This window comes from Ctenopharyngodon idella, chromosome 21, assembly GCF_019924925.1.
Source record: "Ctenopharyngodon idella isolate HZGC_01 chromosome 21, HZGC01, whole genome shotgun sequence".
Taxonomy (NCBI): Eukaryota; Metazoa; Chordata; class Actinopteri; order Cypriniformes; family Xenocyprididae; genus Ctenopharyngodon; species Ctenopharyngodon idella.
Window position 1 is genome coordinate 29684177 of NC_067240.1, and position 13478 is coordinate 29697654.

Consider the following 13478-nt stretch of genomic DNA (forward strand, 5'->3'; position numbering starts at 1 on the left):
ACAATAGCTACGGTTTAAGAACGTTTAGATAATTGTAGTGGAAAATGCGACAAAAATACTAGCTTCTGTGAATGTGATCCAGTGGGATAGCCTTTCTGAGCGACAGAATCCTTCCTTACATGAAGAACTAGATCATTCACAGAAGATCTAGGATTTAGTAGGTGAGATAGAAGAGGTTATAGAGACTAGAGTTCAGTGACCTAAGTAGATGACGTATGGTGCAGAAAGGCCGCCGACTCTGGATGCCATGGAGCAGATTCCTAAAGACGTGCTCCTCACAATGGTGGGGTACAGCTCTGCAGTCGCTGGGTACACGATCGCAAACGCTGCCGACAGACTGAACTTTCCCAGCATCACTAGAGTAGTGGTAACAGAACTCAGATCTACAGGTTAAAAGAGACAAAACATAACATCCATAAAATGACCAAATACTGCAAAAAAAATTATATTCTTCCTCAGTATCTCTCTTGTTTTCATTCTTAAAACAAGATGCATTTACTGCAGAAGCAAAATGACTGAAGATATATTTTCTGAAAAATGTGTCAAAATTAAGTGAGTTTATGCTTAAAACAAGAACAAATATCTGTCAATGGGGTCAGAAAAAACAATATTACTTTTCTGACCCCACTGACAGATATTTTACTTCTTATTATTGATACATTTGCATTTCAGAAAATGAGACTTAATATGTGATTTTGCTTTTCAAGTAAATGACTGATTGATTGTTTATATTTTAATGCTTTTCATGGCAGTAAAAAAGTGAAAAATAAAAAAATCAAATAAAAAAATCAAATGGCATTTGTATTAGAGGTTTTTTAAGTTTTCTCAAGTAAATGTATCTTCATTTAAGAATGTTTAAATATATTTGCACTAGAAAACAAGAGAACAATCCTGTTTTTTTTGTAGTGTGTCTAAAATCAAAACACATTATTAGATGGACAAATCCTCATTACCATGCTGTCATGCCAAAGTTTGTCAGAAAATCCAGCAAATGGTGGTATAATCCTCAGGTTGTGTTTGGATCATTTTGACCCAGAGAGGATTTTCTTTTTCCCAAAAATGCTAGATAATGTTATATGGCATTGGACAAAAACTTACTGACTTTACTCACTCAGGGTATAACTACTTGCCCAAATATTCTGTAATTTTTGGTGATTTTTTCCTATCTTGTTACACTTCTGATGTTCCTGGGCAAAAACGACCAGCCTACAAAAATTCCACTTTGGGGAACACCTCCGCCGTGACCGGTGTCTGAAGCACGTGTTTAAACGCAACAATGTCATTGGCCGACCACAGTCTGTGATGTTATTACTGGTGCTGCCATGAGTATATAAGGGCACCTGTAATAGACATCATCAGCTTCTTTGTCTTCAGGAAACTGTTTGTTTTGAAGCGTGATTTAGGGATTATGGATGCATCCTCTGACGAGTGTTTCAGGAAGTGTGTGTCACCGTGTCAGCGTTATCTGACACTGGACGATACACATGACTTGTGTGTTGATTGTCTCGGAGAGGATCACGCAAGTTCTGTTCTCGAGCAGGCAGAATAAGCTCTGTTCACGTTTGTCCCTTTTCTCAAGGAAATTAGGACAGGCATCTGCAACCCGAGACCTGGACCTGCTGCAGCCGAGGCCCAGTGGGGTATCAGATCGGGGGGATTGCAGGTAGAGCTGGCGGAGGAATTTGATTGAGGTATGGATATCACTTGTTCCCCGACTGCTAGATGCGGATGTGCTTTCTCTAAACAAGTCATCCAATCTAGCAGACAACGCTCTTTTGGCTTCCAGCCAGGAAGAGCAAGATGTGGCTGTGGAGGGTGAAGATATGCTTATGGAGCCCTATTAGCTGGCCTACCCCACGTTTCTGGAGCTGCTTGAAGTTATGGCCCACCCTACAGAGAGATTAGGTCTCCCCTGGCTGCAGATCGCTTGTGGGCGTTTAGACGAGTAATTTCTGGCTGGCCATAAACGTGCAGTTCCTGTTAGTCTTCCTTTCAGACACAGTGGCTGTGTTGCAAGCCTACCAGTGTGGACCTGCTTAAGGATCTGGATGAAAGCCAGGGCACTGAACCACAGAAATTGGTCTCCGGGCCATCAAGCAAACAGCTGCTGCTGTCGGCCGGTCGATGGCAGCTATGGTGGCCATGGAGAGACATCTGTGGATTAACCTGGCTCACATCAGGGAGAAAGAAAAGCGCTTTCTCCTTGATGCACCAGTATCACCCTCTGTGTTTTCCAACACATCCGTCGAGATGGTGGCTGAGAGGTTCAGAGAGGTGAGGGTGCTGTCTGCAGTGTTTAAGAGATTTTTACTGCACTGTCCCAGACCTGTGCTTCAAACCTTTGAGTCTGAGAACTGCAGACAGGCCCAGAGGCATAGCATCGCCAACCGTACCCCTCCTGCTCCGAAGAGCAGGACGCAAAGAAGGGGTGACCAGAGGAGGCTGAAGAAGAGCTTCTTCTACTAAGTCTTTAGGGCCCCCTTTAAGTAGGAAATTACCTTCGGGATAATTAGTGGAGCATCTTCACCCCTGAGGGGGCTTTTCTTTTTGTAGAGGCTCCCTAATTCTGTTATGCTGGAAGGGTGACCTTCTCCTTTGAGGTTTAGGAAGGTCTTCATTCACAGTTTTCAAGTTCCCTCATGGTAGCTGCCTCCATTGGGGGCTGCGGCTCACAAAAAAAAAAAAAAAAAAAAGAAAGAGCCATGGCAGTAAAGGTTGAAGCTTGGTGGGTACCTTAAGTAGGTAGCTCTCTTATATTTGTGAAACTGTCTCTGCAAAGGTTTAGCTTTTAAGCAGGCTCCTTACCCTTAAGTAGACTGCTTCTTTAGGTCATGAAGTGTAGCTTTCTTCCTTAAGTGGAAGTTCCTACACAGGTATTTAATGGAGTATCCTCACTCCTGGGGTGAGGAAGGTCTTTATTCCCCGGCTCCTTATTGCCTGAGTTTTGCATCCCTTCTCACTGGTTGAGCACCCTTTAATTCAGAAGTGCTGGTCTTACGAGATGCTTACTCTAGGTCAGAAGGGGAAGAGCATTTTTCTACTAAAATGCTCCCCTGTGATGTTTAAGGGTTGAACCAGATCCCCCAATATATATTTAAGGCATGCCTTCCCCCTAAAGGCGGGTTTCTAAGTAGGCAGCTTCCTTATGTTTCATGAAGTGAGTGGGCATTGGTTCCCCAAAGTGTTGCAGTGCGAGTTCCCATTCAAAAGGGAACGTCTGCATCTCTCTGCCATGCATCAGGCCTGCCCGTCTCCATCTCCTTCAGACAAAGAAGTTGATGACATCTATTACAGGTGCCTTATATATTAACGGTCACACAGTGACATCACGGACTGTCGTCGTCCAATGAAATTGTCGCATTTACACACATGCTTCAGACACCAGTCACGCCATAGGCATTCCCCAAAGTGTCTTCTAAAGGATGCAGTGTCTCGTTCCGCTTCTCGGGGAACCATGGAACACCGCATAAGGGTTAAACACAATCAAAAGTGAACACTAAACCTCACTATTTCTGCTGAAACATATCTTTTAATGAACATCTTTCATACCACACTACAGTTAAATTTCTCACGTTCTGGTATGAGGTGTATGAAGAGAAGAACCAGTCCTCCTAATGACAGGGTGGAGGTCAAACAGAGGCGGCGTGGCCAGCAGCGGAGCATCAGCCAGGCCATGATGAGCGCAGGCACTTCCACTACTGCTGACAGGAAGCAGTTCAGGTAGATGTTCCCATGCAGACTGGACGTGTTCAGAGACAAAGCATTGTATCCAATTGAAACAGCAAACCTAACAGAAGAAAGTCAGCGAGTGAGCAGCAGGTCTATACACATGGTTTAGTATACAGAGATTAATATTCACTTTAAAATATTATATTGCTTTTATATAAGATGTGCTTTTTAAGTATTTGTTTCCCACATGACTAATAACCAACTCATAACCAACAAAATGCTGATCATGCAAAAGTCAGCACAAACATCTCAGCGCAAACAAATACTGGATGATCTTTTCATATTCAAATACAAAACACATTAGGACCAAGAGTCTGAGACCACATCAAAATCTGGGACTCAAAATCTAAATCAGTTTGAACCCAGTTGAATAACATTTTTAAACAATAAAATGCAATGATTTAAGTTTCTGCCGTATTTCTAATCAAATGAGCAAATATATGACATGATGTGACATGTCAGATGCTTTGCTGGAGAACACAGAAAAGAGACACAACAAATACTGAGACATTCACAAAAGGTTAAGCTTTTCACATCATTTTTAACTCTACATTCATGTTGTTATGCTAGAAGAAAAGGTTCTATATTTAGTATTGACCAAAAGAGATGTCTGGCCTAGGAAAATTGACATCGAATATTATTTAAAAAAAATTGTGAACATTTTTGTAATCATATTGTGTAGTTTTATTTGTGATAATAACGCAATGAAACATGCCAAATTGTGCCGACATCATTTTTGGACAGAAATTATGAACACATGCAAAAACAAGAGAACCAACAAAATTTTAGTAAGTTTTTTGTTTTTGTTTTTCTGTGCATTTTCTGCATAGTAAAATAAAACCTGTAGCTGTAGTTTGTCTTTTTTGCCTTAACCAAGTTTAGTGTATTGTTCTTCTCTCATTCTTAAAATGTTGCAAAAATATAAAATATTTTCCTCATATTTTGATGGTTTAATTGAACTTGTAGGGTCATTAAAAACAAATCTCCCCTCCAGACATCACTTTTGGACACTGATGTAGAACCTTAAAGGGTTCCATCGGGTGCTTCATATCAACTTTCACTAGTGTTTATAGTCTGGAGCCCAGTGTATGTTACTGCTTTTACAGCGTAATGACTACAAGTAAAAACAGCTATGGATATACAGAAGTGCAGTTTGAATAACTAAACACAAATCTGTATGATGTAATGGGGTACTTGTATATATGCACTAATCTACATCTTGAAACAGATAATGGCTGCTTCCAAAATCGCATACTCTCTTGAGTAGGTAATTATTTTAAATAAGTACTTACTTTGCGGCCGGTAAAAGTATGTTCTATATAGGCCTCATGGGATAGTAAAGTATCCATTGTATGCACACTTCAGCATCTCGCCGGAAGTAGTAGGTCATCCAGGTACTTTTACTCTTTAATGAGTGCTGTGAATCCAGACATACTTCTTTAGTCACATACTGTTTTTTTGCCCACTATATAGTAGAGAAGTATGCGATTTTGGATGCAGCCCATGTGTATCTTGAGTACATGTAAGCGCTCTCACCAGACCAGGCACAGCAGGACAGTAATGCAGCAGATGTTGCTGGACTTCACCAGGTCACAGAGACTGTAGGTCTGCAGCCTTCCAGCGTTTTCCCTTGACTGTAGCGCACGTGTCACAACAAACATGTCTTGTTACACAGCACTGTCAAAACACAGTGTAAGCAAAAGATCATCTGATATACACAGCTAAAACAAAAAAGCATCCTCATGTGGACAATCATAAGAACATCCTAGAGCAAGGGCCGGCAACCTTTTTGACACGAGGTACCATTTTGAAGTTTCTTAATTAGTCACTGTGAGCTTCAGGATGTGATGCTGAACTTTCAGTTTCATTCGCGTCGGCTTGCTGAAGAGATGCTCAACAAGTCCTCTGCGGCGACGCGTGCTGCAGTAACGCTGTCGTATATAGCTACCGGAAGCCATAATAACACACTCTCGCATAGTAGATAATTGACAGTTAGCATACAGTTTGGATTAGCGGTATGGTTGTGTTCTGGGCAAGAACTCCTTGCCCATCCATGCATCCTAACATGGATAAGAGCAGAGAGAGCAGCAATAACCCCCCTCAGGGTAAACAGACCACAACCAACATAAATGTATTCAATAGTTTAATGTATAACATAATTCAAGAAAAATTTGTCTGATTCAAAGAGGAATATCAGAGGCCAAGATCTGACTAGACGACAGGTGGAGCTGGGGATGGAGGAGGGTAATTTGCTCCTGAGCAACGCGATAAAGCTGCTGATAATACTGAATGGGCCTTATATATAGGGCTGCTGTGATAGGCATCATATTCCTATAGGTAGACGTGGATCAGCTAATGCGAGCTTGATTGACAAGACCTGAGTTTATGAGTCACACTGCAAATTAAACGGCTCCTTTACCCAGTGAAATAAGCCTTAAGTAACAACTTGCTAAATGCCAAGTTTTTGTTCTTTTTAAGTATGACTGACATTGGTGTTGTAGCTCTAATTGTTAATGGTGCAAGAGACTGTAGAGAAAGAGCTCAATGAGCTGATGATATGACAACAAACTGACGTTTTGTTTTGTTTTTCTTCTAGTGACTCTAGAAATTGTGGACTGGGCAAAATCTTTTGAGTCATTATATCTCACTTCGGTCATTCTGTTGTCTGAACATATTATTATATAAGGAAGACTTTTAAACATGAAAGCACAATTTGAAAATAATATCTGTCACTACTACCATTTTGTTGTGACTTCTAATGAATCGTGTTAAAAATACACTGTTTTTGTTGTTGTTTTCTATTTTCTGCACATTTATGTTTTAATGGAAACAGCACTTTTAATGTTGTGCAAGTTTCATAAGAGATTGTGTCATTTATTGGCAAGTAATGTTCCTCACTGGCTTAATCATACACCTGGACTAGATTAATGTTTAAGATTACTTTAGCATCTGAACTCTGGATTATGAACTTTGGTCTTTGAAAAAGTCTGTTCGGTGGTAAGATTAAATGCTTGTTTCTAAAAGTTGTGGAATATCCCAGCTGGCACAGTACGTCAATGTGATGTCAGGAAGACGTTGGACTCCAACTAATCCAACGTCAGCCAGACGTTAAATTTGATAATCGGGTTGATGTCTAAACCCAACGTTTGTTTGACGTCAAGCTCCAATGTCGAACCGACATTGAATTTTGGTTGGAATAAGCACCAAACTGTAAAATACAAAAAAATTGTAAAAATTAATGAAATGCATGGCAGCACATTAAATCTCTGAAGATCTCAGCAGAGGAGGATTAAACATCTCCACAAACAGCATTACCAGCTTCACTTATTACTAACCAGTTGACTTTATTTCTGTCAGACATCTACAGCTCTTATTTAAATTTAACAGAGGTTTAGATGTTGTTTTATTGTTTCATTCGACGTTACCATGATAGAGGTCAATGTTTGCTTTAGTTGGGCTCTTGACCCTTGACTTTTTAACATCAGTTTTTTCCTTGACTGCTGTAACTGTGTTTATTATATCAAGAAAAGCAAGAGAAAATGTGATCAGATGATTTTATCTACTTGATGATAAAGACATAATCATCATTTAGTGGTCTAATTCACTGATGTCATCCAGAGTCTAATCTTTTGATACGCTATCATTTTGTATAATTGATTATAGCAAGCCTGTAATTCTACATTGTCCATTAAATATTTTGAGCTCCAGCATCTATTAGACTCAGACATCAATAATCAGCATATGAATCTCAACAATGGTGACATGCTTCATGCTGCAATGCATTCTGGGAGCCATAGATGAGTTTTGTATGATGCATCTAGAATGCATTGCTGCATGAAGCCATTGTTGAGATTCATACGCTGATTCTTTAGTGCCTGTGTGTATCTTTAAATCTTTTTGTTGCATAATCCCTCAGATTAAAAAACTGCTGGACAATCACAGGCCTATTGCAAAAATGTGAAATTAACAACATGATATCTATATAATCAAATAATACACTCTGAATATGATCAGTAAATCAAACACTACATGATAATTATGACTTTATCATCATCAAGCAGACAACATCATCTGAACACAATTTCTCTTGCTGTTCTTACTATATAAACACAGTTACAGCAGCCAAAGAAAAACTTCAATTAAGAAGCATATTAAAAAATCAAGTCAAAATGGCTAACTAAAGCAAACACTGATCACAATAATGGTGACTTCAAGTGAAACATTTTCAACCAAACGTTAACGTCAAAACCTCTGTTAATTTGAAATAAGAACTTCTGTAGACATGTGACAGAATTAAAGCTGGTAATGATGTTTGTGGAGTTGTTTAATCAGACCAAATCAGAGATTTAATGTCTTGCAACTGTCTTCAACCGTTATTTCCATTAATGGTAAATGTTTGGCACCCTGTATGTTTTTGGTGTTTATTCCAACCAAAATTCGACGTCAGCCCAGCGTTGGATTTAGACGTCAACCCGATTTTCATTTTCAACCAAAATCTAATGTCTGACTGAAGTTGGAGTCTACATCCTGTGCCTGATGGGATCTAATATTATGATGCACTTATAACGAGGGTTACCGTAAATACTGGATTGCTGAAGTATAATATTGAAGCTAATGCGCTGGCATATAAGTAAGTCCATGCATTTAAATATTGCCATACTAAATAGAAATTGTCCAGTTCATTGCTTGTTGCCTATGACTGCATATGCTTTAAGTTTATGCATCAGCTTGCTGCTGCATGGGTTTTTCTTCAGCGTCACAGTTATATTACATTGCATATCAAAGTTAGTCTGCTATTGATCTATCTAAGCCAGTGGTTAGGGTTAGGTTACTTCTGGGGGATTGATTACCATACCGAATGTAAAGTCTATATCATTACTATCTGACAGAACTGGTCTTGACTGAAGTGGTGTTTGAGTGCCTGTCCAACATCTTTTTCAGTTAGCGGGTAAATAATTAACTCTGTTACAGTATCCAAATATGTTGCTTCATAAAAGCTTATATTGCTGGTAAAAAATAAAAGATTAACTGTGCTGGTAAATAGACTTGTAGTGCATTTTTGATGTGCAGTAAAAAATACTGTAGGTTCAGCAGCAAAACTCTTCTTGCAGCTATGCTTCTGCTATATCATACAGAAGAGTCATTGTAACTAACTTAACGTTGCCTACATAGGCGTAATTAGCGGGTGGGACAGGTGGGACACGTCCCCACCACTGTTCACCAGGGTCTATATTGTCTCTACCACTTTTTGAAACATCTTGCGGCATGGATGTACCTAATACACATGAAACATCTCCAGTTGACTAGCAAAGCATTCAATTCATTCGTTTGTTAAATAAGAGGTGATCTGGCGCTGGAATGTGTTGTTTTTTAAATCATGCTGAAAGTTCATTGATATTGCCACTGTTATCAGTGGCATGCAACTGTGCTCTCTTGGCGCTTGTGCACAGTCCACACAGAAGAGCGCTTTATCACTGAACGCAGGTTTTAATGAGGGAGGGGCGGTGAACTTAAAAAACGGTGTGTACTGATGTTAATTCATGTTTATTACTAGTGGAAGAGATGATCGGTTAATGTGCCGCTTGAACTGAAACGCAGCGATCACACACACACACTCATGTCCCACCCACTTTTTAAAACAAAGTTACACCACTGGTTGCCTACATACATCCATGTGGCTCATGTGCAGCAGGTGTGAGACCGATGAACCAAGCCTAAATTATGCCATGCTTTCACAGTGCATTTAACTTCTACAACTCCTCATTATATGACCCCTCTAGTAGTAAAACAATTTAGACTGAGTTCAACAGAAAATAAAAGCGGTTGAAGAGCTTTCATCACATGAGGATCTAAATGAGACTGTTTAAAGCACTGTGTGCCATTTGAAAAGCACAGGCCGGTGTGGGTTTCACCTGATGCAGGGGAAAAATGACATCAGGGGCTTTAACCCCGTTCATTTTGGCAGCCTTTCTCAGAATTGCCTCTGCCTCGTCAACCCTCCCCTGAGACAACAGCCATCGCGGAGACTCTGGAATAAACCTGCAAACAACGCAAGATCATTCATTATACTAGAAACTGAAATTACATTCAATAAGATCATATTCTGGTTTTGATCATGTTTAAGGCATTTCTCCTTATTTAGAACCCTTTGGGCATATAGAGTTCTTTAAAATTGAGTCAAGAACCCTAGAGTTCACTATAGTATAGATGTAATGTGTACATTCTGGTATAGTTTTTTTGGTATATGGTTTTGGTTTGGTTCTCTTCTGTTTCTGTTCCATGCTTGTGTATGTTGATCTAGTTTCTTTGTGTGTGCCAGTTAGCCTAATTAAGTTTACCTGTTATTCATTTTGTTGATTGGTTTAGTCCAATTAAACACCTACCACCAAAGGGCTATGCAGAAGAATCCAGGAATGGTGAGGACCAGCAGCAGTGTTCTCCAGTCTCGCAGAAAGTAGGCAGTCAGCGGAAGCATCATATACCCAATTGAAAAGAAAAGACATACGCCAAGAGTGGAGTAGAGGTTACGAATGGATGGGCTCAAGATTTCCATTCCTAGGGGAAAGACATTTTGTAAAAAAAAAAAAAAAAAATAAAAATAGTAGTTTAATCCAAGGTCTACAGTCTGAATTATTAAGAATATTTTCAAAGTATATTCTGAGACAACATGCGTTTGCTATGCAATTTTTAAACCCAACCTAAAAATGTGTTAGTAGAACAAATGTGCTGCCAGTCATCATTTTCAATAAGCCATTATATGACTGAAAACAGTACAGTAATGTAAAGATCAGTTGGGATTTTTCAATGTAATATAAAGCATACACACACACACACACACACAAATCATAGCACATCAAAAGCCTTTACCTAAAGCAAATGCTGCCAAATAGTTTGAAATCTGGCCCATTCCAGCAATGAAAAACAATAAGCAAAAAATCAACCAAGATGGGGAGAAGCATTGAATTAAGGTGAATACTGTCTGAATCATCATGGTAATAAACAGCACTATTTTCCTGCCAAACCTGAAAACCAAGAAAAAAACAAGTTTATTTCCAAAAGGCAACATTCCAGTTTTCACCCAGTTCTCTACTGAGCGCTTTTTGCGCACTTTCTGTATGTTGTCCATTCACAATTTGAATAAATTGTGGAAAATATGCATAATGATAACTATAGCAACAGACAGGACAAATCTGATATGTCAAAATAGATCCGTGCATTAAGGCTTTAAGTGTAAATGCAAACTAATAGACCAGCCACTTGTCCTATGTAACAATTTTTTGCCATTGAGACAGGGAAAAAAATGTTCCAATTATCCTGAATTAACCCAATACACTGATCCCAGTCCGGCCTTCTGTGTTATGACATGCAAAACTTGAAGATTTGCCTTTTTTGGAATTATTTTAAGTGGCAGAAAAAAATGAACATACTAAATGGAAATTTTTTAGCCTTATTCTTTGCCAAACGGGATCTTTGTGCTTGTCATTAAGTAATTATATCCACATGTGGCTTGTGGGAAAAAAAAAAAAGGTTTGATGCTTTCTAACCTGTCAGAAATTGGTCCAGAGATCATAGAGCCAGTCAAAACACCACAGAAGAAGAGTGAGGTGGTCAATGGAACTCTCCAGTCATCTGAACACACCAAATCCCACTGCCGTTGAACAAACAATGCAGGTTTTGAAGTGATTATATCCATTTGTAGAAGGAAAATAAAAAAAAATGTTCAAAGTTAAGTTGCTAAAAGTTACATTTCAGTCTAACCCATGAATGCCACTGAATAGTGTGATTTACATTATTTTGACACTTCTATTCCTGATTGAATACAGGAAAAGTGGAGACAGGGGTTAGTTGTCACATGGAGAAGCTGTCACAAGGGTTATAACAGTGACTTTATAAATTTTCAGCTAAAATTCCATTTACACAAATGCTTGTTCCCATAGTTTAACTCAAAATACAAGTTAATGATACATCCTTTGTTTGGTTAAAGTTGGCATAAAATTGGAATTGACCCTTACTGATCTTATTGTGAACGATTCGTCCATGCAAATATTGTTGGCCCTCACTGTAAGAAACTGACTGTGAAATTCACACCCATTGACAAGTAACTTACTGTAAAAAACAGTTATTAACTGGCAGCTATTAACAAGTAACTTAGTAACACAGCTACTATCTGGCAACGATTGACAAGTAACTTACTGTAAAATAAAAACAGAGTGATTAACGTATTGGTTACTGACGTAACCTCGGTTCCCTGAGATAACAGGAATGAGCAATGCATCAGTCTTTAGCTAACGCTATGGGGGAAACTCCTTTCCTCCGAGAATGCTGATTGAATCACTTATGTGCAACTGCACAAGCCTATGGTGCTTCAGCCAGCCAAAACGGACAGGCCACCCCGTCTACATAAGTGGGCTGAGAATTACATTTTCTCCTAATCTTTCAACTGAGGAGCAGCAAGCACCAACCCAAGTGCAGCACGGTAGCACGGGCAGCTATGCAATGCTCATTCCCGTTATCTTAGGGAACAAAAGTTACGTTAGTAACCGAGATGTTCCCTTATCAATACGGTTTACTTACATTGCGTCAGTCCTTAACTGATGGTATGGGGACGCAAACCAACAGCGCCGTGTTACAAGCGTAGAACGAAAGACCATCCTTTGAGCCCCAGCTTAGGGCACTCGAGGGCTCTAAGGGCCCTGATGGCAGCAAGGCTAATATTAGGGTGAGAACATCTGCCCGAAAAAGCGAGGCTCGGGCCATGAGGCCGGAATCCTCTGGCAAGCGTCCTAAAGGTTAGATGTACAATGAAGTTGAGGACCGGTTTAGACAAACAGGACCCGTGCTTGGAGAGCAGGGACATCCAAGTTATAAAATCTGGACGCAATTGCATCCACTATCCATTGTGATAACCTCTGCTTCATGGCTGGGTGCCCTTTAGTGCGGCCTCCAAAGCATACAAAAAGCTGCTCTTATTGCAGGAACTAGCTAAAGCACTCGACATATACTCTAAGAGCCCAAACCAGGCAGAGTAAGTGCAATCCTTACTCTTCCCCAGAAACAGGAAGAGTGGAAAGGGTAATAACCTGTGCTCTAAAAGGAGTAGAGAGCACCTTAGGCATGTAGCCATGTCTCGGTTTGAGGATGAATTTGCAGTCGTTTGGCCCAAACTCGAGGCAGCACACGCTTACCGACACTAAAGTCAACAGAAGGGCAGTCTTAAGCAAAAGGGGCCATAGTTCGCTGACTGTAGGGGCTCAAAGGGTGGGCCTCAGAGAGCCCTGAGGACTGTGGACAGGTCCCAGTTCGAGATAGAATGGGGGTGAGGTGGGTTCAGCCTTCTGGCTCCTTTCAAGACCCGTGTCACTAAGTCATTCCTTCCAACTGACTGGCCAGCCATGAGAGCGTGATTCACTGCGAGGGCCGCCACGTAGACTTTGAATGTGGAAGGGGTGCGACCCTTGTCCAGCAACTCCTGCAGGAAGGATAAAACCTGTAAAACATCACAAGACGAGGGATCTTCATTCCAGACTGCGCACCAGTCAGAGAAGACAGACCACTTAAGCGATCGGGGGAAAGGCATACAGGGGCAAGCTGGGCCACTCGTGGGCTAGAGCATCCCTGTTCTTTGAGAAAAATAATGGGCATTGAAAGTTGTCTTTTGAGGCAAAGAGGCCCAGTCCTGGCGTCGCCTGGTTCCTTGGGCAGCAAGGGGGCAGAGTCCTCCACGGAGCCTGACCGCTACTCCACATCGG

General features: G+C 40.4%; 1 protein-coding gene across 13 annotated transcripts in view; it reads right to left on the reverse strand.

The window, feature by feature from the left end:
• The window catches only part of slc22a21 (solute carrier family 22 member 21), a 67388-nt gene that overhangs the window by 14665 nt on the left and 39245 nt on the right, over positions 1-13478 (reverse strand). For 9 of the 13 annotated variants that reach the window (XR_007927051.1, XR_007927050.1, XR_007927049.1 and 6 more), the window contains exons 2-8: positions 11274-11377; positions 10597-10751; positions 10113-10284; positions 9642-9768; positions 5266-5363; positions 3573-3787; positions 201-383 (exon numbers count right to left, since the gene is read on the reverse strand). Coding sequence is in view for 6 of the 13 variants with exons in the window: in XM_051876718.1 (XP_051732678.1) it covers positions 201-383; positions 3573-3787; positions 5266-5363; positions 9642-9768; positions 10113-10284; positions 10597-10751; positions 11274-11377 (1054 nt within the window). In the remaining 7 variants the exon portion in view is untranslated. The remainder of the gene's footprint in view (positions 1-200; positions 384-3572; positions 3788-5265; positions 5364-9641; positions 9769-10112; positions 10285-10596; positions 10752-11273; positions 11378-13478) is intronic. The other 4 variants (XM_051876721.1, XM_051876720.1, XM_051876717.1 and 1 more) reach the window with 4 other exon arrangements.